General features: G+C 42.7%; 2 protein-coding genes across 8 annotated transcripts in view; both read right to left on the bottom strand.

Moving 5' to 3' along the window:
* Positions 1-189: 189 nt before the first annotated feature.
* Positions 190-11,376, bottom strand: scaf1 (SR-related CTD-associated factor 1). Of its 2 annotated transcripts, none has more exons than XM_029507967.1 (6): positions 11,204-11,376; positions 6,736-10,204; positions 6,055-6,137; positions 3,863-4,177; positions 3,013-3,141; positions 190-1,000 (listed from the first exon to the last, which is right to left on the bottom strand). In XM_029507967.1, exons 2-6 carry the CDS (start codon positions 10,190-10,192, stop codon positions 842-844), a joined length of 4,143 nt encoding a protein of 1,380 aa, XP_029363827.1. In that variant the 5' UTR covers positions 10,193-10,204; positions 11,204-11,376; the 3' UTR covers positions 190-841. The 2 variants fall into 2 exon arrangements, with proteins under 2 accessions (XP_029363827.1, XP_029363826.1); XM_029507966.1 differs by having other exon boundaries at positions 191-1,000; positions 6,736-10,263.
* A 2,649-nt stretch (positions 11,377-14,025) lies between these two features.
* abcc1 (ATP binding cassette subfamily C member 1 (ABCC1 blood group)) overlaps positions 14,026-25,854 on the bottom strand; it is a 35,819-nt gene continuing 23,990 nt past the window's right edge. Inside the window, exons 12-31 of one of the 6 annotated variants that reach the window (XM_029507960.1) lie at positions 25,117-25,320; positions 24,510-24,656; positions 23,751-23,838; positions 23,587-23,656; positions 23,317-23,443; positions 22,751-22,927; positions 22,481-22,648; positions 21,786-21,960; positions 21,553-21,613; positions 20,856-20,985; positions 20,561-20,768; positions 20,144-20,454; positions 19,103-19,302; positions 18,901-19,027; positions 18,375-18,476; positions 17,996-18,142; positions 17,736-17,894; positions 17,083-17,249; positions 16,362-16,556; positions 14,026-16,066 (exon numbers count right to left, since the gene is read on the bottom strand). In XM_029507960.1, the coding sequence (XP_029363820.1) occupies positions 15,958-16,066; positions 16,362-16,556; positions 17,083-17,249; positions 17,736-17,894; positions 17,996-18,142; positions 18,375-18,476; positions 18,901-19,027; positions 19,103-19,302; positions 20,144-20,454; positions 20,561-20,768; positions 20,856-20,985; positions 21,553-21,613; positions 21,786-21,960; positions 22,481-22,648; positions 22,751-22,927; positions 23,317-23,443; positions 23,587-23,656; positions 23,751-23,838; positions 24,510-24,656; positions 25,117-25,320 (3,072 nt within the window). In that variant the 3' untranslated portion in view covers positions 14,026-15,957. Of the gene's footprint in view, positions 16,067-16,361; positions 16,557-17,082; positions 17,250-17,735; positions 17,895-17,995; positions 18,143-18,374; positions 18,477-18,900; positions 19,028-19,102; positions 19,303-20,143; positions 20,455-20,560; positions 20,769-20,855; positions 20,986-21,552; positions 21,614-21,785; positions 21,961-22,480; positions 22,649-22,750; positions 22,928-23,316; positions 23,444-23,586; positions 23,657-23,750; positions 23,839-24,509; positions 24,657-25,116; positions 25,321-25,854 lie in introns of those variants that run through there. The other 5 variants (XM_029507961.1, XM_029507963.1, XM_029507964.1 and 2 more) reach the window with 5 other exon arrangements.

The raw sequence follows: 25,854 nt of genomic DNA, 5'->3' as shown, positions 1-25,854 counted from the left end.
TTTCCTATTCCTACCGCACTTAAATCACAAATTTAAAAATCTGTGATTGTTTTTTTAAATGTTATAAACAAGTCTGACTTGTAGTGCTTGCTTTGCTTATTCTTTATGTTAACTGTTATAAACCAAATCACCTATATAAATTATAATTAGCAATAGACCATATTGATCTGATCAGTCCAGCGCAGGAACATCATCTGAGTGTCAGCTGCATTCATCCAGACAGGATGCAAGCACAGAAAACCAATAAAACCACTCCACTCTGCTGGTTTTAAAGCAACATGTATATTTTGTAAAGAGATTTAGTAATTTTCTCAACCTCAGTGACACATGCAAACAATACTCAGACAGTAGAGCGAAAGAACTGGTCGCCAGGTCCAGCAGTCCAGCTCAGTTTCACATTGTCTGCAGACTCAGAAACCAAAGGGGTCTAACTCTCCCTTTAAGTTATACAATATATTTTGATGTGATTATTACACCTCCTATCACCTGGGATTTTAATAAAAATGTGGGTGGTAGGACCAACCAGACCACCTACTCAAATTCTGCTGAAAAACACTCATCAGTATCTTTGCTGTGAAGAGATTGAAAACACTATGCTGCCCACCCACCCCTCCCAAAAAAGAAAAAGAAAAATCAGGTGTGCATGATACCAGCCAACTCAACATTTTACATGTGATACATTTTATAAATGGGACATATTTACAATGAGATCAGAAGGGGTGAAGACTTCCTTAAGATCACATAAAAACAGACAAGGAGGCCATGAAAACAATAAAAATATTACACAAAAACAATCAGTGGATGGCCCAGGTCTTGAGCAGAACAGATGCAGAGTCTTTTCTCAGGCAGATGAGTGCAGTGCTCCTGCCTCCCGGTCATCCCTTTCCTCCTCATCCATTTTTCGTCCATGTTTCCGGAAGTACTTATAGCGTTGCACATAGAGCTTCACAAGGTTGCTGACTTTGACTGGGTTGATCTCTCCAGTGCGGCTGTGGCAGATCTGATTAATGACAACAGCACATCTTTTTCATGTGATTAAGAAGAGTAGGATCTAACACTGTGTCACTGTTTCAGTTGTACTACTGGAAGCGTAAAAACAAATACACCAAGTTAGACACAATAAACTAGGGGTGTAACGATTAATCGATTTATATTCCTGTGATCAAACTGCATTGATCTGTGCTGGGCAAACTGGCATTGGACAACATATCAATTAAAATCATTTGAAATGTTAAAGAATCGATTTTCATCAATATTTGGAAACTGCACATTGGATTTAAGAACAAAAATTGTATGGATGTGTGTTTGTTTTTTTGCACTTAAGACACATTAAAAATGGTACTCGAATTCAGTCTGCCTGTCTCTGGCACGCGCCAACAGAAGTGTGAAACTCAGAATGACAACAAAACGCAGCATGGTGGAGGAGACAGCGAGAAAGAAATTTACAAGCCACCTTTTCGATCCTGTGTGTGGAAACATTTTGGCTTTTGCAAAGACGCGGGTGTTCTAAATAAGTCAGTCGCCGTTTGTATAATATGTAGAAGCCAAATAAAAAAACCGCAAAGAATCTTTCAAATCATTTACTAAGGGGCCATGGGATTAAACAAAATGCAGGCAGTCCAGGCACCTCTCCTGAAGAAATGTTGGTTGAACTTCACTTTTGAGATTTAAACAGTATTATTTTTATGTTGAAAACAACAACAGAAGTAGCAAGTAAACCTCTTGTTAATGCAACCTAAATATATGTCTGTTGCACTTTATTGTGTACTGTTTATATTGAAAATGAGAGCAGAAGGTTAACCTTCTGGTTGCACTTCATTCAAATAAAAGGTTAATACATTTGTCATTAATTGTTGTCTGCTTGTTTATAATATCCATAATTAATTTAAACCTGATTTCATTACAAGATACAACAGAAACGCTGAAACTTTGCCTGCACTGTCCAGTACCCAGGTATGTATTTCAGAGTCATACTGGTTGAATTTTTGGCTAAAAATTTAATGAATCGATTTCAAGTCACTGTGTGGATCAAATATTGAATTGTTCTAAATGAACCAAGATCGTCCTTGAATCGAATCAGCAACCATGAATCGTGATTCGAATCGAATTGTTGTTGAAGTGAATCGTTCCACCCCTAAAATAAGCTGCTTAATGTTTGAATTTTGAACTTGTGTTGTATGTTGAGACATATTTCAGTGTGTCTATAGAAGTGAACTAGCAAGGAGTGAGGAAAGAAAAAGATTCGTAATGATGAGTAAGAAAACTGTCTATTTGAACTAATAGTACAAATCATTGTGTTGCCCTAATCTGTATCGACTTGAATGGTGCATTCATCATGCCATGATGAACACCCTTAACTTTATCAGTTAAGACGGATCAGCAACTATAGCTATGACTCACAAATCATTCAGTGTGATTCTGGTATGAGGGTCCCACTGTCATGTCCGGGAAGAAGTCCATGAACATGTTTTTATTGGTGATTGATCCATTGATCCACCAATCTACTTCTACCCTGAGTTTCACTCATGTCGGTCAGATGTACACTGAGGTATACACACCTTTGACTAACCAGTAAGCTATATAATGAAGTACATAAACATTTATGCAGCATAGCAGCATGGTGGTTAGCGCTATCGCCTCACAATAAGAAGGTTGCAGGTTTGCGCTTTCTGTGCCGCGTTTGCATGTTCTCCTTGTGTATGTGTAGGTTTCCTCCCAGTGTCGAAAAACATACATGTCTAGGTTAACTTGGCGACTCTAAATTGTCCGTAGGTCTGAGTGTGAGGGGTTGTTTGTCTGTCTGTCTCTGTGTGTTGGCCCTGCGATGGACCCTGTCCCGTGTGTACCCCGCTCTCGCCCAGAGTGAGCTGGGATTAGTTCCAGCACCCCCCCAAACGACCCAGAAACAGAAAAGCGGTAAAAGATGGATGGATAAACATTGAACTCAGTCTATTCTACTAGTCTCTACTACTCATACCTATTCTACATACATTATTGAATATGTGAACTGACCTTATGCACAGCTTTCCTGAGGATGTCTTTGTACTCATTCTTGTTGATGTCTTTGCGTTGATAGTAAGGTTTAATGGCAAGCTTTACCTCCTCCACTGCTCGTTCCTGGGTGTGCAGCTTCTTGAGGTACTGGGTAATGCATGGAACAGACATGATAAATAATTTATACAAAAAACTAAATAAAACAGAAAAAAGGACAATTTTTTCTTTGTTTCCTAAGTTACGCCAATTTCAGCACATTTCGATCACAATAAAGCACAGGCCCAATAACACTTTCTATTTTAAATAAATTTAAAAAGCAAGTTCATAAAGTCATTTGGCTTGCATTTAAAAAAAAAAATCTAAAAAAAAAAAAAAAAATTTTAATTAGGTCTGTTAATTTTTTTTATTTAACAGATCTAATTAAACATTACACTTATTACTTTGATACTTGTAAGAAAAACAGCCTAAGGCTTAAATAAAATATTGGAAAGGCGAGAGAAAACAAATCGTAAAACATTGTGAGAAGATATGAGCAGTTTAGTGTCATCACCAGAGTTCTGTTAAAGTTTGAATACTTGAAAAATATGAATGTTTGGTGCAATAAAATCTGCACTTGGGACCATAAAATTTTTTGCAATATTTAAAAGTTTCTCTTATCACTTTATATTTTTCACATACTTATATTCCTTGTTTCTATTCTTGTATTTTTTTGAATATATGCAGTTGCTGCTGTAACGACAAATTTCCCATACACGCTATCTTCAATTACTGTTCCTGAGATGAATCTGAATTAGGTAAAATTAAGTTCTTAATTAAGTTTCTTTCTATGCAGTAACTGCCACAATGGGTTGAATCACAAAAACTGTACCTTATCAGGATCTTTGTTTTCACTGTCCCATACAGTAACACCAGAGGCCCCAGTCACTCCTGACAGTCCCACTGGCATGATGGAGGGAGGAGTCTGTGCACAGACACCACTTTTGGAGGGATGCAGGTGAGAAGGTGGCGTTTGGGTGCAGGCAACCAACGGGAGGGAGCTGTGGAGGATGAATTGGGCTGGGCTCAGACTAGGAGGCGGAGGGAGAGAAGGGGGGGGGGGGATCTGTGAGGAGGAGGAGGAGGCAGAGGCTGAGGAGAGGGGGGGTTGCTGCTGGGGCTGGCTCTGATTGGCCTTGGAGAGAATCTGCATGAGAGACAAAGTATAAGACACGCTCAGACTAAGTGTGTATCAACATTGTCATCTCTTAAAACTAATTCCTTCAATTAGACCCATCCTTTGCTTTTGTTCAACCTGGAGTCTATTCCAGAAAACACCCAATTCTAGGCTTTCAGCTCCAGAAACTCAGAACTCTTAACTCATGAATCATGAGCTGCTGTCATTTATACACTCTACACAAAAGTTCAAACTGGATTCAAACACTTTGTTGGGCTGGACAGCAAATGTTAAGATTTTGTCAGAGGAATGTAGGTTACAACAATTAGGTAAACACTGAACCAGAGACCTGTGTGATAGGAATAGGAAACTGGATTCCTTTCACTGAATCAAGTTTCTATTAATCACTTAGCAAAGTGTATTAGTCATTTCAGTCACTGAGTCAGTGCGCACACAAGCTCAAACCAGTCCCGGTCCCCACTGATTTCATACTGTTAAAACCACAAATTTGAAATGGGAAAATCATGTTCTTCATGCAGACATTTTCCATTTGGCGCACTAATTACCTATGCGAGACAAACATAATCTCCTGTTTTAATTTGAATGTCTGTGTGAGAATGCATGTGTGTGCATGGATGGTGATGTGGCCTGGATGGGGGATAGTTTTTTTTTTTTTTGTGTGTGTAAAGTAGGGCTGCAGCTATTGAGTATTTTAGTAATCGAGTATTCTCCTGAAAATTCCATTGATTACTCAAGTAATTGGATAAAGTGTAATTATATACATGAGAAAATAAGACATTTCACTTAATAATTGGGTTCCTTTTTTTTTTTTTGACAATGAAGGTTCATCTTCGCTTTCATTGTCATCAGGTCTTTCCTCCATCTTCCCACTGCTAGGTGTCTTGTCACTCTCCGTGTGCCAGAAAACAAACAAATGCCCAAAAGCTGCTGTGTGGTATGCTGCACTATTAACAGGGTAAAAAAAAACCTTGTACAAAATTTTTATAAGCTGCCAAACAGAAAAAAATTGCGGATACCACACAGCAGCTTTTGGGCATTTGTTTGTGTTTGCTGGACACGGAGAGTGACAAGAGACACCTTCACACAATAAAAAGTCAATGGAGAGCTCTTGAAATCCAGGCGAAATACCATGCTCTGTAAAAACTAAGCAATTCCTTGAGGCAGAGGAAATTCCTCGACAATTTTTTGTAATCAAGGTACTCAAATTATTTAAGGAATGGTTTCAGCCCTAGTGTAAAGCACTTTTTGTAACATTGATCTGAACAGGGCACTGAGCTGGTGAGGGACGGCTCATAGCTGGGAGGAAAGGGGAGTGAAACAACAAACCAGAGATTCTGTTTTTCCTCGCAATATAGTGATTAACTTTAATCCCTGCAGTCACAGTTGCACAACAGTGAAACATTTTCTGGTCTCCTCTTTCGGCAGCTCATTTGTTTTGAACAATTTGTTCAGGAATCACAGCAGCGTAATGGTTAGCACTGTTGTTCCACAATAAGTAGGTCGTGGGTTTCAGTCCCTAGCCTGGGGCCTTTCTGTGTTGAGTACACATTTTCCCCGTGTCTGCATGGTTTTCCTCCCACCGTCCAAAGACACGCACATTTAGAGTCACGGTTAACTGGTGACTCTAAATTGTCTGTAGGTCTGAGTATGAGTGGTTGTTCATCTTTGTGTGTTGGCCCTGTGATGGACTGGTGACCTTTCGAGGGTGTACCCCGCCCTCGCCCAGAACGTTGGCTGGGATTGGCTTCAGAACCCCCCCACAACCCAGAAATGGCAAAGCGGTAGAAGAAGGATGGATGGATGGATGGATGTATGTTCAGGAATCACATCACTATCGTGTGACCCCCTTATTACCCCGACAGTGCGCACAAACGCACACACTTCACCTGGCTAGTTGCCTGAATGAACTCTTGTGCTTTGGCTCTGCTGGCAATGTTGGCCTCCTCCATTTTGAAGAGCAAAGCCGTCACTGAGAATATGAAGAACAGAGACAACATTTCAGAGAAAGGCCAACATAGGCAAGGGGTCATATTACACATTCTCTTCCTGTTTTGGAATGATATTGGATACAACAACCTTGCTCAGTGTTTAGTCCTACAATAGTTTAATGTGGTTACAACAAACTAAGACTCAAAATATGCAGAACTAAGGTCTGATCTGTACAGAACACAATACAAAACAATAAAGTGGCATTATGCTGTAGTAACTGATGACAGTGGAGGCGATATATAACATCAGTACAAAGCTTAGTCTGGTGGAGGTATGTTATGCTGAGCTCAGTGATTTACTGATTGCATATCATTGTCCTGCAGACCAGAATGAAAAGTACACAAGGTTCAGCCAATGGGTCACCACACATGACTAACAACATTCGTAAGACTGAACTAATCCATTAGTGAAAATGAAACTAAAGCAGTGGGCTGCTGCAATTCAGTGCATATAAGTAAAAGTTTGCAGTGTTTCAACACATCAGTAAAGTGTAAAAGCAACAAGATAGGGGCCTCCCTGTCGCAGAAGGCTGAACTTGCAACAGGGCAGATTTCTGTGCAACCACTAAGTGAACTCACACGCAAGGACTCCTCCTGTTGTGCAGTCTACCCCAGTCTGCAGACTCCAGGGGAGTCCAGGCGCTGCTGGGGGTGGCAGTGGAGGGGGAGGCTTACTGGGAGATGATGATGATACAGAGGAGGAGGGGTCTGATGTAGACTGAGGCAGAGACAGGGATGTGAGACCACAGCCAGCTGAGGAAGAGGAGGAGGAGGAGCAGGGAGGAGAAGCCAGAGATTTAGGTGCATCATCTGCAGGGGGAGGCTTAGCTGTGGGTGTAGACAAGGTGATGCTGAGGCTGGCTCCTTGGAGGGTGGAGAGACTGGATGGACTGGACATCTGCCGTGGGGGGCTGGTCTGAGTTGGACAGTCCTCTGCGAGAAAAGAAGGGTCTGGAGTCTTACAGCTGCTGTCCACAGTCTGAGAGTCTGGTGAAGAATCCCTGGTGTCCCGCAAAGAAGCCATAGAGGGGGGAGGTGTATGTAGTGGAGAAGTGGAAGGTGGGAGCACACTGGTGGACGAAGAAGATGAAGATGAGGAAGAACAGGGGGCAGGGCCTGCTGGACAAGTGTGTGGACTGACCGACTGGATCCCATCTGCACTGGCTAATGGAACTTTTACAGAAGATCCACCCCAGCCTTCAGATGTGGCTTTCGCTTGACAGCCATCTCCAACTGTTAACCCAACTGCTCCACCCTTTTCTCTTGTCTTCTTGGTTAGCCGTCTGCGGCGCTTGGCTGCCAGAGACGACGAGGGGGACGAGGCAGAAGAAGAGGTGGAAGTGATAGAGCTGGCTTTAGTTTTCTTGGATTTTAATCCTCCAGGACTGGATAAAGAGGATGGTGGTGCAGCCAGGCAGCTTCGCTTTCCTGTACTGGCCAGATCTTTATTGCGGCTGCTCAGCGACAGTGGCTCTGAGCAAGGTTTGAGGAATGGAGACCTGCTCTCATTGTCCCTGCAGAAAACAACTGCAATGGAGCCACCCACCACTGAGCCCCCAGTACCAGTCCCTGTACTTCCTGGTCCCAAGAGGTCCATGTCCAACTTACCAGAGCCAACTGAAGACCCTGTGGTGCTACTCACACCCTCACGAACCAAAACAGACACTTTGGACTGAAGTTTTCCTTTCCGACTACTGCTGCTCTCTTTTTTGGATTTACCAGAGCGACCCACATTCTTTCTGCTTCTTTTGTCCCGTTCTTTGTCCTTTCCTACTTTCTTAGCTCGCTTAGCTGATGAGAGACCAGATGAGACTGGAACAGAGCCTGAGGTGATTGTCAGTGACGAGAGGCATTTGCTTTTGGTTCTAATGGAAGATGAAGAGGAGGATTCAGACTGGCCAGCTTTCTTTATTGTGCGAGATTTCTTTTTGGGGTGATGTCGTCCAGTCTTTTGGGCAGTCTTAATTTTGGGACTGGAGGCAGGTGGTTCTGGGGGCAGGGCAGAAGGAGGTGTATCCTCCAGGGAAGGGTAGTCCGAGTCTAAAGCCTCACCATCCAAAGACAGCACATCAATCTCCATTTTGTCTGAATATCGGTCTGATTCATAACTGTGGTACCTTGGAGGTGAGACGGACTGAGATCTGCTAAGACAACCTTCTCGCTCTTGTGCCTCCCCTGCAGAATGCCGTTTCCTTTTCTTTTTCCACTTGTTTTGCTTGTTAGAGTCCTGCACAGGCCGACATGGGGAAGCTGGAGGGAGTCTTGGAGAGCCAGGTACAGTGGTGGTGGTAGTGGTGGTAGTGACTGTAATGGTTCGCTTAATGGCAAAAAGGTCTGAGCCATTGAGGTCTTGGATAGAGGGTGGGACAACAGGACGACCATTGCGTCTTCGTTCCCTGTCGTGCTGCCTTTTCCTGTCACCATCCCTCTTCTCGCTGCTCTTTTTGGACCGCTTTGAAATGCCCCGCTCTTTGTTGATTGAATTTTGTCTTTCCTTTCTTTCCCGTTCCCTTTTTCTCGAGCTTGAACCTGTGTCACTTTCATCTCTTTTATGGCTATTTTTCGCATTTTGTTCACTCTCTCTGCCCCTGACTCTTTCTCTTTCTCTCCCTCTCTCCCTCTCTCCATCTCTACTTCTGTTCCTGTCACTGTCTCTTTCTCTATATCTTTCTTCAGATAGGCCTGAAAATGAGCATATCTTGTGGCTCCCTCTGCCTGAGGAGTTACAGGATCGCAAGGCCTCTGGGCTGCTGTGCTTTCTCTTCTTCCTCTTTCGGCTGCTGCTCCTGCTACTTCTTCCTTTGACATCCTTTCCAATTTTGTACCCTTGCTCCTTTTCTTTGTTCCTCTCCACACCACCCTCCCTGTCTTTCCTCCTCTTCTTTCTTCTCTCTTCCTTTTCTCCTGTCTTCCTGTCCTTGCTTTTCTGTTGGTCTCTGTCCTTGGAATTTTTGGAGGATTTCTTGCTGACTGGCTCTACAGGAGCTGTGAGGGGGGTAGAGGGTGCAGGCACAGGAGGATGGGATGGAGGAGGTGGTGGTGGGTGAGAAGAGATGGGGGAGGTGGCAGGAAAGGAACGATATCGTTCCTTTCTTCTGCTGACCAGCTTCCGTCTTAGATCCTCCACTCCCACCACAGGTTTATCCTCAGAGTCCCTGTCCACCTCCCAGCTGCCCTCTGCACACACAGACACAAAACCATCTCCATCCACCACCCGGAGAATGCGTTCTGGCTTTGAACTAAAGAAGGAGACTTTGGAAGAGTTCGGAGAGAATATTTCTCCAGCTGCTTTCTTATTGCTTCCATCTCTGTCAATAGCCCCAACAATCTCCCCCTCCTCTATCTCAGAGTGATCAGAATCTGTGCTCTCTCTCTGTTCTCTGGACTTGGTGGTGTTACAGCCCACTCTCCTCCTCAGATGAAGCTGGGTAACCTGTAAGGGACTTTGCAGATCATTCAAAGTGGCCGTGGAATCGGGGGGGTCTTCCTCTCTCTTCTCATCTCCTCTCTCAGTCTTTCTCTTCGCCAACCTTGGTATCCCACTCCCCTCATCAGTGTCTGATGCTGGGGAACCAGTGGGGTCAAAGGGGTCGTATTTCTCCCCTTCTACTTCCTCCACCATTACTCCCCCCTCCTTGTCTCCCTCAGTGGGATGGAAAGGATCATACATCTCCCTTTTTCTTTCTTCTTCCGCACAACCCAGACTGGGCTGCACAAAGGTATGAAAGCAGAAGTCAAGAGGGATGGTGCTGGGTGTAGATGTGGAGAGACACTGTGTTGCTAGAGAGGCAGATGTGGACAACACCCTGGCCACCTCTGTGCCCTGAATATGACCATTTACATGGTTCTGATACAGGGACAAATTGGCATAGACTGAGGAGGACGTAGACAAGGGTGATGATGAATCAGATGAAGAAGACGACAGAGACAAGGCTGGTGAACAGAGAGGAGGGCTCCTGGCAATCTCTCTAATGCCACATGGGGAAGAGGAAGCAGGAGGCCTCCGTTTGCAGACAGTTGCTGGTGTCAAGTCCATGGGCCAGGAAAACTGGTGGTACAGAAGTCAGACAGTGGACCACGTCAGAGAACCAAAATCCAAGTGGAAGCCTTAAAAAAAAAAAAAGAAAAAAAAAGAACAGGACACATCTTACAAGAACTATCGGCTTGAAAGTCAAACTTCAGATGGTCACATAACCATGTGAAGTAAATCAACAAGTAAAAATGTCAATAAACTAGACATTGTGCTAAATGTTAGACCCCTCATTAATAAGATAAGCTGCTTGTTTATGGTGAACAAGTAATGAAAGAAAACAGAGGGAGAGAGCACAGAGACTGAGAATGTGTCAGGGAATAGAAAAGCCATGGAGAGGCATACAGTCTGTGATTAATGCTATGAAGTCAGGTGTGTCAGAGCAACAGGGACCCAGAAGGAGTATGACATCAAACTTCAGAAAAAATAAAATCTCCATTGGCACTGAGGTATTAGCTTCATTATAAGATCCCACTCGGCCAGTAAGCATGGAGCAGGTCTTCCTTCTCATGTTAAAGGACACTGGCTCCAGCTATTGTACTCTCCGGTTCTGCTGATTCACTCTGGCTTCCACCACCTTATCAGACTAAACTGAAGTAATGTAAGGTGGTGGACAAATGGCATCCTACATAATACCAATTTACCTGGTTTCTCTGTGTGTCGTCCATGATGGCCTGCACCGAGTATTAACATAGTTCTGATAGTTCGGTGCTCTTTGTTGCCTCTGTCTCTTGGTGACACAAGGAAACTTTCCTGTGGCTCTCACTTTCTCATTCTTCGGTGCTAGCATTGCCACGAACGTCGATTATCACAATAACTAACTCATTGGCCGTTACATTGTTTGAGACCCGAGATTGATATACATATTACAATAACCCCCCTGGAAGGACGTGTAAGGATATCTCGTGTGTGTAAAGATATGTCGACAGTATGCATTCAGCTGGCTAGCAATCTCACTTAGCCTGCAGTAGCTAAGTAGCTAAAGGCATCAGACGGCGCCGTTTGTAAATGTGTTACCTTCAGTCCTGTCCGGAAGTCTCTAGTCGTGGGTCAGAGCCCCCGTCTGGGATTTTGTTCCTTCTCTTCCGGAGACATTAAACCGGACGCGATGGACCATATTAACAGCCCCTTTTGTCGTTTTAAAAGAGCCACAGTCGTTCGACCCTACCAACCGCAGCCATCTTCCTTCTTTTCAGACGCGACAACGAAGGATCATGGGAAACGTAGGCGTCTTTGTCACTGTCGCTCCGTAACAGTTGCAGGCGATTCCTTCCACCACAAGTTGTTCATTAGTGCCGTAACCATTATTCATGGTTACGTTTCGTGGTTACGTTTCTTATTTTTGCCTCGGGGTCCTGCATAGAGTCAAGGACCTCTAAAGCTTGTTCACATTTCAGGCTCTAGAATTCACCAAAAGTCACACGCAGCTTGTTATAGCGATCACCTTCTGGTGAGTTTTCTGATAGGATTTGCCGTTTTTGTCATACACAGCACCAGTTGGAAGGTTCCACCGCGCCAAAAATCGGGTTGTCTTGGGACCTCTGCCTCTGCTCTCAGGCAGTTGTCACAGCAACCCTGGAGCTACAGGTGCCAGCCATGATTTAATTGCTGTCTAGATGACTTTGGAGCAGAAACACACACACACAGTCATATAGAAGCGGACAATGAAAGACAGATACTTATACACAAAATATGCACTCACGCAGACACCAACTGACATATATAGACATGCACATGGAAATACACAATTAATTACATAAACCCCATACAGAGACAGACAAACAAATAAATAAATAAATAAATAAAGTCATGGAAAAATTATTAGACCACCCTTGTTTTCTTAAATTTATTGTTCATTTTAATGCCTGGTACAACTAAAGGTACATTTGTTTAGACAAATATAATGCTAACAAAAATAGCTCATAAGAGTTTAATTTAAGAGCTGATATCTAGCATCAATACCTATGGCACTGTACTGCCAAAAAGAGTGCTTTTAGGCATTCTATGTTTTCTTTTCTGCCTCTTTTAGTCACATGATACACACAGGAGTTAGTACTTGATTGCATAACCATTGTTTTGCAGCCATGCATCTTGACCTGCTCTCCACCAACTTCTGGCATTGTTCTGCTGTCACAGCAGCCCATTCCTGTTGCACAAATTCAAACAAATTTGCTTTGTTTTTGGGCTTGTGGTTCTCCATTTTGAGTTTGATGATTTACCACAGGTTTTCCATTGGATTCAGATCTGGTGATTGAGCAGGCCAAGGCATGGTTCGAATGTTCTGGTTCTCCATCCAGGCTTTAACTGACCTTGCCATGTGGCAAGGGGCATTGTCTTGTTGGAAAATCCATTAATTTCAGGCAGTAGAGAGTTTTCTAGCTGGTGGAAGAAGACTGTTTTCAAGAGTAGCCCTGTACATGACCTGGTTCATTCACCCTTCACACAATTGCATTTGCCCTGTGCCACCCATACTGAAACAACCCCAGATCATCACTGATCCACCCCATGTTTTACTGTAGGGGAAAGACAGTCTGGTTTGTAGGCTTCTCCAGGCTTCCTCCTAACCAGTAAGTTGGCTGGAGTGAGCATCAACTCAAAATTGGTTTCATCACTGAAGAGAACCTTAGCCCAGTCATCAACGGTCCAATCCTTGTGATCCCTAGCAAAGAGTAACCGGGCCTTCTGCTGCCTTTCATTGATGTAGGGCTTCTTCCGTACCCCGTGTGACTTTAGACCAGCTTCAAGAAGTTGGTTTCGAACTGTCCTTGCCGAACAAGTCACATCTTGACAGTGCCCACTGATTTTTAAGGTCCCTGGAAGTCTGGTGGTAGTACCATGTTCGGCTTGTTTTTTCTTGGTGTAATGAACGGCTGTCTTGGAGATCTTCAGTTTTTTGGCTACCTGTCTCTCACTCATGCCAATTTCCAGCAGTGCCAAGATGGTTGCCTTTGTGGCTTCACATAATTCTTTTGTTTTAGGCATTATGTGAGAGCTGACAACTTCTGAGTTGTGCCGCAGCTTGAATGTAAGCAGGAAACCACTCCAGGCCTTTGCATGTGCAATGCTGCTGATGACATGAAATGGCCTCTTATATACCCTGGGAATACAATTCACCTTAAGCATCTCAAATAGGACAAAGTATTTTGTTAATCAGCTGCATTTTAGTCATGTTCATTGTATTCTTCAGGTAGTATACCTTTAGTGATACCACGCATTAAAATAAACAAGAAATTGAAGAAAACAAGGGTGGTCTAATAATTTTTTCCATTATATATATATATATATATATATATACACACACACACACACACACACACACACACACATACATTCATTCACAAGCACAGGCAGGATTGAAGTCCATGCAATTCCCTTTGTTCCTTAATCACTGTGGGGGTAACCCACAGATACATCCCTCCCCCGGAATCAGCCCTCCCTACTCTCAAAACATTTTTTTTTTTTTTAGAACTGTTATGGCGAACTAGCAGCACGGTGGCACATAGGTTAATGCTGTTGCCCCACAATAAGATCATAGGTTTGGTTCCTGGCATGGGCCTCTTCTGTGCAGTGTCTGCATGTTCTGGCCATGCTTGCGTGGGTTTCCTCTGGGTACTCAGGCTTCCCTCCCACCGCCTAAAGACATACATCTTTAGGATAATTGGTGACTGTAAATTGTTCCTAGGTGCGAGTGATTGTTCTTCTCTGTTTGTATCTATGTGTTGGACTGCCAAAATGCCCAGGTTGAACCCCGCTATCACCCAAAAGAAGGAGAGAGGTTGATGATGCTGGGAATATAATTTTAATCCATAATGCTCAGTTCCATTAACAGCATCTAGCTGAATATGATCACTTTAGTCTCTTTCAGTGATGATAAATATTTAATTAATTCAATTTGTCTAATTTCCCTTCAGATTTGTGCTTAGCTTCACTTTTTAAGATGCAGAAAAAATAAATTCTAATTAATTTACTACAGTAAAATACTCTACTCTATAGTTTCACTTTCATGGAACAGAAAACATTGGCTGGAAATTCCAATAAGTGGGCTAAGTATTGTCATTCAGGATGAAGTTGTTTTTATTTTAAAGATTGAAAAAAATCCAAATACAAAAAAGTAGAATGTTTGTAATCATAAATATTTTGCAGTTTACCACGATTCAATCTCCAGATGCTTCAACATTACCAAAGCTTCTCTTTCTTTTTTTGTGTTTTGTGTTGCTGAAGTTACAGCATGATTTCTTGCTTGTACAAGTTATCCTTATTTGTGTGATAAGGCATATTCATAGGTTTTTCTAGGTATGAAAGTGGTGTGGACAAAAGTGCTCAGAGCTGTATTTGATAAATGCTTGTCTGAACAGCAGACAATGACTTGTATACTGTTTAATGCAACATTGATCTCTGTCTGATAAAACACTTCTCTAATTGCAGTCCAATGTCCAGAGCAAATACTTATTCTGTAAATTTCTTTAAATTTTATTCTGTCACCACCACTGACTTTACACAGATAAAAAGTAGAAAATCAAAGCAAATTCAAATCACCTTTCAAGGTCCTTTGTTTACCTGTGTATTTGTGTATGGGCATAAACCACGATGTCTGCCAACAATTAATAAAAAGGCATTTCTATTCTATTCTATTTTACGATTTTATGACTTCAAATAAACTCTGATGATCATGAATTGATGTGTTTTTATCTGACTGTCACATCTAATCACAAAATATGCAACACACCAACTCCCTGTAGGCCCAAAGGAACACATAGATATTGTTCTGTATGAAAATACTCAGCTTCAAAGCAAAGCCTTTGACCACACAAGCAGCTACTGTGAACACAACAGGTTAAAGCTGTTGCTAGAAGAAAACACAACGAAACAAACAAACAAACAAAAAAACTAAACAAAACAATAAATAAACAATCAGTGCTGCATCAACAGTCACAGACAATCTGTGGCGCAGATTGCTTGAGCTTGTGTGCTTGAAGTTGTGGTGTGCTTCCTGCGTGCCACTGTTCAGTGTCATAAAGCACCCCACTGTCTGGTGTATCATCACCTGTGTAGCTGATATTTCTTACTAATAAGATGGCACATCACCACCTCTAAGGTGCAACCTAGCTTGCTTAGTTAGCTACAATGTGCAAACTCTTTTGACAAAATCTTTTTAACAGCAATTGGGTATTTTAATTTATGCAGGTAATACAAGATGATTGAGCACTTTTCCACTGGCAAGTTTAATTTTCTATTAACACTGAGGATGCACAACTGTATGGAGTTGCATCATCATATGCACTTACTGAGGAGACGTACACGATATAGTGGAGGGAGAGTTGTACTGATATGACAGCTCACATTCTCATCTGCTTTTAACACCTTGTTCTTGTTAACATATGGACCTGGTACAGAGCAGGATAGTGATGAGTCTGTAAGAGGCTTCTAAAACGTAAAAAAAAAACTGTTTCATCTGAGAGATGTACACGCTACTGAGCAGAGTAACTGTTTCAGTAGTGAAACATTGGTCTGTAAAAAATAAAAGCTAATCTATCTATCCTTGTTCCAGCTTCCACGGCAGAAACAGCAGACACCGTGAAATTTCGACAGAAAGAAACTGGAGGACATACACATGAGCCAGACTAAGGATGTTGGACGTTGGGTGGGGCAGGTCAAACCAAAACCTTTGTTTGAACAGTCAAAGAAGCTCTCACTTTCTATCTCTTTTAAACTCAGGCCTCCAGGATCAGGGGGGAGGGGAGCAGCTGGACCAAGCAGGGGGACCTCCTGCTTCAGACCAGCCCAGCATCTTTGGCCATGCTGTGAAAGGCTCCTCTCTTGGTGATGAGATGAGAGGGGGTGTCAAATTCTGCTATTTCACCTCTGTCCAACACCAGGACCCTGCAGGAGACACAAGGTTCATTAAAATCATTCTGTTCCAAGTGGCATGAAGATGAACCAGTACCACTCGTTTGAGAAGGGCTGCTGTTTGTTTTTCTACAATAACATGCCTTCCATCTGCTACTACCAAAGCCTCAGTTCTGCCTCATGCACCTCTTGTGTTGAGTTTCACAATCAAGTTACCAGAAGATGACAAAAAACTGTTGTGTCATAGTTGATGACATCAGAATCAAACATAACAAGGTGAGATTGACCTATTTATCAGATGAGTGATGTTGGCATGTGTGTATATTACCTGTTGTAGTCCATTATGGTGTTGAGACGATGAGCTATTGTCAGGACAGTGCAGTCTTCAAACTGAGATCTGATAGTGGACTGGATTAGTTTGTCTGTCTCAGGATCTACAGCTGCTGTGGCCTCATCTAAAACCAGGATCTTGGTTTTCCTAAGCAGAGCTCTGGCTAGGCACAGCAACTGTCTTTGACCCACACTGAATGGAGAACACACAAGTCTAAAAACAAAGCTCATATCAAAGTGTCAAATGTAAATGAGTTGATGGAGCCAGACAGACAGGGAGAGCGCAAATACTTTGGCTTCATGATGAAGCAGTGTTAAGAGTAATCAGACTGTGCTTGAGAACACCAGTTCACTTTAATATGCTGATTGTTCTGACAGCAGAATGGCTATTTCGTGAACTACTCATCCTCTCCTTAACCAGAAAGCATAGTCTGGTCTGGTTCTTGTTTCCAAGTCCAACCACACAAACCCTTTGCAGCCACACTGTTACGGTTAAACAACAAGCAGCAATAGACAAAAATGTCTATTTCTGAATCTAAACCAGACTGAATGAACAGTGTCAGCTGTAGTTTCACTTTCCATATAGGTTCACTATGGATGTGAGTGCGCCAGTTGATCTCTCTGTTAACTATTGTCTCGTCTCTCTGCTGTCTGTTTTCTGACTCCTCTCTCCCAACTCCCAACTCCTGTATGTATGGACATTTGTGCAGTAGTGTTACCTGAGGTTTTCTCCTCCCTCACTACACTCATGGCTGAGTCCATCAGGTAACCCAGACACAAAGGTCTTGAGGTGGGAAAGTTCAAGAGCGCGCCATACATCATCATCATCGTAGTTGTCAAAAGGATCCAGATTCATCCTCAGAGAGCCTGAAAATAGCACTGGGTCCTGCAAGGGGGTATGCCATAACACTGTTCAACTCTATTGGACGCTGCCGAACTCAAATAAAAACTCCCCCATCCCCTCTTCACCCACCCACACCCATGTACTCTGGCCTTTGTTTAATACTCACAGAGTATTGTTTGCATATTATTGCTGTGCAATAAAACATATTTTAATACTGTACAGTAACATACTTTTGCACAATTTTTATGTTAATACCTGCTGGTAGCTCTATCTATAATGTTATTTAACACCTGCTGCGATTTTTTGCCAGAGCAACAAAATTTTGCTCTGATGAACATTGCAATAATGTAAGTATGAATGACAAATAAAGACAGTCTAGTCTAGAACCATCATGACAATGACTGCTTCCTGTGTGAACTTAGTCAGAGGTGCTAAGGATACAGCCTCTCACCATACAATTCCACACAGACCCATGAAAGCATCATCATAGTGGATTAATATAATGTACCCTGTCCTCTGCGCCCTGACCTGTGGAATAATGGTGATCCTGGAGCGGAGATCATGGAGGCCCAGCTGAGCAATGTCCACTCCATCGATGAAGATGTGGCCTTCAGCTCCCTCAATGATCCGGAACAGTCCAAGTGTTAGCGAAGATTTCCCTGCTCCGGTGCGCCCCACAATCCCAACCTAGACGACAGATGCAGCAGACCACACACAGGATGATGTAACACAAACACACAAAATCACATCCAGTAGAGCTACAATCTGCTTCATTGTGATTTCCAGACCTTCTCTCCCCCGTTAATTTTAATGGTCATGTTGCGAATGGCCAGGTCCAGGTCATGGCGGTAGCGCAAGCCAAAACCTCTGATGTCAATGCAGCCGTTGGTTGGCCACCTGGGGGGTATTGGGGGGCATTTGTGTTTCCACTCAGCCTGGTGGCCAGAAGACACGCAGTTAAATCAACATGTCAACAAAGAACCTTTGTTGAGTAATGCTCAAGCTACACTAAAATTTGTTTGATATTTTGTGGAACGTTAGCTGAAACTGAAACTGAATTCTATTCTGCACCATTGATAATGAGCAGTCCAGACCTAGCACCAAAATTAGGGAAACCCTACTTCCCAACCCCAAAGGGTTCAACCCCCTGGACATTTGTCTTTGTACCTCTTTCTCTGTGTCAGTGTACTCCTTCACTCGCTCTACAGCCACAATGTTCGTCTCAATGTCAGAGGACATCCTTACCAGCCAGGTCAGGGAAGCAGTCAGCTGCACATTGGAAAGAACAGGTATCTATAATTTACGGAAACATCTATTTCTCCTCACTTCTAGTTGCATTCATTCAGATGTTCTGCCTGAACATACAGCGAGCAACATGACATGAAAAAACAGAGTCTGGACAATCACCTTTACCTTTAATCAGATTACTTCTCCTCAAAGGAGTCACACATGATAATCAACAGGATGATATGTAGAAAAAACTAATTTATCAAACCTCCCTGCAGTAAATTTCCATCAGCTCAGTTCACTTTTCAGTTAGTTACACCTGTGCTGCACGTGTTCAGCCCTTTAATGTGCTACCATTAACTTTTCTGCAGCAGCCTTCAAAAGGTCAGTTCTCACCTGTACAAACCCCCTTGCAGGACAGAGTGGAATGTAACCCATGAAACGGTGGGAAAGTACTGGTGTTTACCTGGAGGGCATAGGAGATGGACAGACCCATAATGCCTGGGCTAAGACTCTCTCGAGCAATGACGGCAAACAAAGCAGCAAATGACACAATGCAGTTTCCAACAAACTCCAGACGAACTGCCAGCCACCTGCACAGACAGAGAGAACACATCTGCTCTCAAGTCTGATCTTTACTAGCACATGGTAGTGACGTTGACACTCACCTGTTGGCCACTATACCAGGGTAGTAGGCCTTTTGGTTGTGGTCCACCCTCCGGTCACTCTCATAGATGAAGCGTGCCTGTTCACCAAAAGCTCGAATAACTGAGGTTCCCAGTAGTGTCTCATTGAAGTGGCTGTAGATGGGTGAGCGGCTAACAGACTCAAGACGTTTCAGCTGACGAGATGATGCCACATAAAACCTCTGGGCAAAAATCAAATAAAATATCATAAAGTTACCTCAAGGCTCTTTCCATATAGAGCATGTCTAGACCAAATACTTGCGGACATTCATTCATTCATCTTCTACTGCTTATCCATTTCTGAATCACCGTAAAGCTGAATAACTAAGGGAAAACTATAACTAAGGTATGATTCAGGGTTTAAAAGAAGAATGTTTTAAGTCTGATCTTGAATGTAGAGAGGGTGTATGCTTCCCAGAACAACATTGGGAATTGGTTACTAAGCAGAGAGACCTGATAGCTGAAAGATTTGCTTCCTGATATACTCGTGGAGACTTTTGGCACCACAGGTGAACCTTCATCTAGAGAGTGAAGTGACCTGAGAGAATAAGGAACCATGAGGGCTGCCAGATACGATGGAGCTTGGTCAACAATAGCTTTCTATATTAAGAGAAAGAGTTTAGATTCTATTCTGAATTTAGCCAGGAACCAATGAAGAGAAGATTACACAGAAGAAATGTGCTTGAATGTTCTCCTTCTTGTTAATACTAATGCAGCAGTGCCAAAATCCAACAGGATGAGTATGGAAGCCAATCTGTTTTCTAAAGCCATTAGAAAATCAGTAGTAACTTTCACTTGTGGCATTTATGTGCTATGTTGTACTGTAAATCCTGAATGAAAATCTTTAAGACAACCCATTCCAATGCAGATGTTTGTGTAATTGGTTTTGCAAAGACTTGTTCAAGGATTTCAGAAGGGGTGGGATGTTGATCACTACTGGCTTGCAATGGGCATCATCAAATCCATTTCCAAACTGTTCACCATATCAAGAGAACCAACAGATTCAGAAAACATCCAACCAACCTGCACAAAAAAGTAGAGCAGGCCAAGAAAAGGGATTATGATGGCAACCAGTGGTGTCGCAATGAGGATGACAACACAGGCACCCAACACATTGAACATGGAGCCAATGAACATCTTGATAATGCTGGGTATCACTGAATCGATGGTGTCCATCTCCTTGGCAAAGCGGTTGACCAAGTTTCCACTGGGGGTTCGCTCAAAGAAGGACATAGGTGAGCGGAGAATGTCATACAACATAGACTGGTGGAGCACACGAGATGCCAGGATTCCCCCGATCGACACAGAGAGTGAGTAACCAAAGACTGCCACACCTGCAGGGAGGTGTGAAGACAAAGCATCATAAATACAAGGTCCAGGATGTTTGAGAGTAGTTTGGGTAGTTACCTTATTTTATCTTTGTACTAAACCTCCTCTCACCCTGGGAAAGGCCAAGACCACTGTACACCCCCAGTCTCATCAATCTGTCTGGCTGGGTACCGTTTACCACAGGGTCGTCGGTCCACAGGCTCAGCCAGTAGTTTGAGAAAAGGGAGAGCAAGTGATGGGTGAGGAAAAGCAGCAGACTGATGCAGGACAAAAAAAACCCAACTGCTTTCAGGTAGGCCCAGAACACAGACAGCTGGACCTGGAGAGGGAGAAGAAGCCACCTCAGACCAGGTTCTATTTTGGACTGTGACATATACTACATGGATATGAAGTTGTTGCTACCTACCCGTCCCACGTTGGCCTTGTCAGCTTCCATCAGCTTTCCAACCTCAGGGTTTTCGGTCTTCAACCTTACATTCTGGCCTTCCTTGTTGGGCTGAGAGAGCTTGGACAAATTCCTGACACCTGGAATGCTGCTTTCTCATAGAGCAACAAAAAGAACGAAGATGCAAATTTTAATTTTGAAGTGGCCTAAATAGCTTCTGAAGACACTGTTAATCAGTAGAAATGTTTGGTTTGGTCACTTTAGTGATTGAGTGGTTAGAGAACAGGGTCCTGGGTTCTAATCTGGCTAGGGACCTATAGTACATGCCACCCCCCAGGTTCCTGTTGGCCTCTATGTCAATTACTTACGAAAATGAAGGCATAACAAGCCCCAATAAATAAAACAAAAAAGCAGACATATTCTATTTAGTAGATACTTATCCTCGTGGCTACCAGTTTACTGGGAGTTTTTAAAAGAAGATTTTGAATATATCGAAGAAAATTTGACCTGACAGTAGAGAATCCATCACTGTTACATATAAAAGCACATTTTTTTTCCACTTGCGGGAAAGATCATTAAATTGTTTCCAAAAACTAAAAAGTGCATTAGAGAGCAATATTTCACAGGGCCAGGGAACACAGTCACATCAAAAGTTATCTAGAAATCCCTCATCCCTGCAGCACTCTACAGATCACATCTGCTGTCTGGTTGCACTCACCCAAATAGAGCAGTCGTGCTGCCACTATCTGTTGCTTTGGTTTCACTCTTTGGCAGAATTTCTAACAGTAGGAAGGAGAGGTTAACTTTTAAGACAGAGGACTGAGGCTAAAACATTGTTTGCAGAAAACAACTGACTCCTAAATCACATCTGCGGTTGACAGAGTAGTACACTGAATAAACAGTGAAATAAAATAATAACGTTCTGTTGTGATAGTTTATAGTGTGCCATACCATTATTACCAGTGTAGTCGACAGCAGTGTATGTCCGGAGGAATTCAGAGAACGCACCCTCTGTGGCCATGAGCTGTTGGTATGAGCCCATTTCTGTCACCTCTCCCTGACTCATGACCAGGATCAGGTCCACCTGTGGCAGGTAGTTGAATCCATTGGTAACCAGCACACGGGTCTGCACACAGCCAGATATTTAACGTTTATGTGTGGAAGGTCAGTCGAGTGAGATGTTAGCATGTCTTACTAGGACACATATCAAAGACCTTTTCAAACTTTTAAAGTACAGTTCAAATATATTTAAAGCTTCAGTGTTTCAATAGACAGGCATCATAAACATTTAAAGCTGCTGATACAAACGCCTTGATCCCTGAGAGTGAAAGAAAGAGCCAAAGAGCCTTTAACTGAATTGTTTCCTCTTCAGAGTAGTTCTAATAAAACACTTTCAGACAGGTTCTAACAGAAACATTTCAGACAAGTTCTTACAGATTCATTTGATCAGGCTGCTTCTGACAGAATTATTTTGTCAGAACAAATCTAACGGAACCACACACGAATTGTTCAACCTTTCTTAGTAGGTACCTACTGATCAAAGCAACATTGCTTTATGTGACCGAAGAGAAAAAATTATTAAACTGAAAACTTGAGGTTTGTCTCACAGGGGATATCCATAAGGTGTTTTAAAGTGGTTTACACACCTTGTCCTTCAGTAGTCCCTGTGGGCCAATGACTTGATCGAAGATGTGTTTTCCTACGTGGGCATCAACAGCAGACAGTGGGTCATCCAGCAGGTACACAGCTCTCTCACAGTACACAGCCCTAGCCAGGCTCACCCTCTGCTTCTGGCCTCCAGACAAATTTACTCCCTTACAAAGGAGACACACAGGTAAAGACAACAGCACAAATAGAATAAAGCAGAGGGCCAAACACTCTGTGCTGATTGTGTTGTGCAGAAAGTAATTTGACACCTTTTCTCCAATCTCTGTCTTGTCTCCAGCAGGAAGGATCTCAAGATCAGGTTGAAGGGCACAGGCCTCCACCACAAGCTGATACCAAGCCTCTCTCCTCTCCTGACCGAACATTATGTTGTCTCTCAGAGTAGAGTTCTGAATCCAGGCCTGTTGTGGAACGTAGGCCACTGAACCCTGCAAAGAGATGCAACATTTGATGTTCTCTTATGAACACGGGGTGCAAACTCAAGCAAAAATGTGGAATCAACCCACCCCACTTCATTATCTGGGATACACAAGCAGCATACAGCGACTGCACTGTGATGTCAAGTGTTTGGCCTGAACTAGTCTTGGTGTATTTTCATGATAAAATGACAAAAATGTTACCCACCCGTGTTCAGTTGGCTGTGGATTCACTGGCTACTGAGAGCAGAGACTAATTTAACCACCAACAGGATTACTTCAGGAGCCTGAGGTGTCTTGAGCTTGGAGCTCTAGAAATCTCATATGATTAATTGCTATAAAAAGAGTCATCGTTGTCACTGTGTCAGTAGGAGTCACTGTGTTAAAGTGAGAGCAGCCACCTTGACAGCCACAGTTCCTTCCAGTTTGTCCATCTCTCCAAGTAGCGCAGAGAGCAGTGAGGACTTTCCTGAACCCACATGTCCCACGACAGCCACCAGAGAGCCTTCTGGGATACAAACATTCAGTCTGTACACACACAGGCAGGCAGACACACATGCATACACATACATGTTCAGAATAATTATGTCTTTTGTTAAGGAAAATGTCATAGCATATGGTTCAATATGCCCCCCCCCCGCAAAAAAAATAAAAAAAAATAAAAAAAACACCTCTTCAGTGTTGGTGGCTCAGTTCTGGACCAGCTGAAAAATCCATTCACTATGGAGACACTGTGTAGGGCTGAGGGATGACAAAAAACATTAGTATACTTCCATTTGCACGTACATAAAGATTATGTGGTATCATAAAAGAGATGGTAGATGAGGAGACTAACAACCAGCTGCTGCTTGGTGCTCTACACTGTCCTCCTGCAGCTCCTCATGAGAGAGAAAGACTCTCAGCCTTCTCAGGGACACACTGGCCTGAAGACACACAAACCCCAAAAGGTTGACATGGATATTCACTGTCAATCTGTGCACACTTTAGGCTTCATGTTTTTTTTTTTTTGTTTTGTTTTGTTTTTTTTTTTTCAAAAACTGAAATTACCAAACAATACGAACATCATTTATAAAGGCTTCTGTAATTCTGACCAACAATGTCTACTAATGTTGGCTCACAGCTAATATAAAATAACATATACGAGAAAACTACCATGACTTGTCACTGTTTCTCCCAATAGACAATTCTGTTTTAACAGAGCCAGGTGCTGTGATATCTGTCTCTCAGACCTTTGCCTCCCAACTAGTATTTACAGTACATCACATATTTTCTTATGATGATATTGCTGGTAGAAAGCAAAATGCTGAGATGTCTTAAATGTTGTGGCAGCAATCAGCATTTTCTCCTTTCTTGTTGTAAAGACTGAGTGTTTCTTATTCTAAAGGAGAATAAATGGTAAGCATTGTAGCTCCTTTATCTATACAGAAATGGACCAGCACTAAACATAGATTCCCAAAAAGTGCAGGTCATTGCAGTCTGTTGTCAGTTTGAAAAGCTTCGAGAGAAAAAAAGAAAGAAAGATGACGAAGAAAAAAAAAAAAACAACAACTTTTCAACTGGAGTGCAGGCTGTATTTGACTTAACACACACCAACCTGCACCATACTACTAATGACCATTGGCAGCATGTTGAGAGGAAAACGCAGGATGTTGAAGAGTGCCAGTGACACAAAGGCCTTCTGAGCATCGAGCACGTTGTTTTTGTTGATCAGGATATACACAGTGAAGGTGGAAAGAGCAACCTGTACATGAGAGAAGAAGCTGTCTAGGTAATTTTATACTCACACTTCATTCCTGAAGAATTAAATTAACAAGTATTTGGAAGTATAAATCATTTGTTTATCACACTGTGGTAGTAATAGCCATTGTGCTATGGGGCTGCAGATGTTTAGGGTTGAGGCTTTCGCTCTTTTTATGCCATGAAGATCTACCCATTTTCTAGGCTTTAAGGTACTGTTAATTATGATGAATATAACATACCTACAGTCAGAGAATGGTATGTTCAATGGTGATTTAGATGTTTGTAGAGAACAACTGTCTGTGACAGGAGCTTCCCCACAGGAAAATTACTACTATTGTCTTCCACTATTATCTGTGCATTCTGTACAAAGGCTGATAGAGGTGTAAGTGTACTGAAGTCATTGTGAAAGAACGAGTTTCTGGTTTCTGTGGTTCATGTCCGTCTGTCTGCTCTACACTCACCAGGAAAGGTGCGCAGACCCAGGTGAAGGTTGACACAGCTCCAAGGTAGGCAGCCTTCTTCAGGACTCGTAGCTCACTCTCACGAATCTCTGAAACCTTATCCTTGAAAGCCAGTTCCCAGGCATAAAGCTTCAGCACCTTGATGCCATTTAGCATCTCGTTCATCAGCTTAATACGAGTGTCCTTACTTTTCATCTGGGCCACCTGCACCACACACATGAACACAATCTATGACATTTGACAACTTACAGGTGAAGTGAATAACCTTGATTATCAGATAATCAACCATGGAATCTGTCAGTGGGTAAGATACATTAGGAAAAGAGTTAACATTTGGTCCTCAAGTTGGTGTTTAAGAAGAAAAATTGTCAGGATGTGAGAGACATTCACAAATCAAACTGCAATGACTACAAGTCTACAGCTTTGTAGGATGTTCCCATTCTTGAGTGATTAGTACCAGGACAGGAATTTAATATTGGCCTTCTAACTCATAACTCTCTGTTCCAGTTGCATAATTCCCCTCTTGCTCTCGTTTCTGCAAATCCAGAAACCATGGGGGTAGGGGAGGTGGGGGGATTACTATATTATATGTGGTTCTCATGTTGGCCCAATACTCAGCTCAGAGTATTGAAGACAGTAAGACAATTACTTGGCTTTACTGATCCACAACAGCTCAGTTGCAGCATGGTCTAGAATTAAAAGTAGATCTGTCAGTTATGCAATCACTCTTTCAATGCT

Source organism: Echeneis naucrates, chromosome 8, assembly GCF_900963305.1.
Source record: "Echeneis naucrates chromosome 8, fEcheNa1.1, whole genome shotgun sequence".
Taxonomy (NCBI): Eukaryota; Metazoa; Chordata; class Actinopteri; order Carangiformes; family Echeneidae; genus Echeneis; species Echeneis naucrates.
This window is presented reverse-complemented; position numbering and strand designations above follow the sequence as displayed.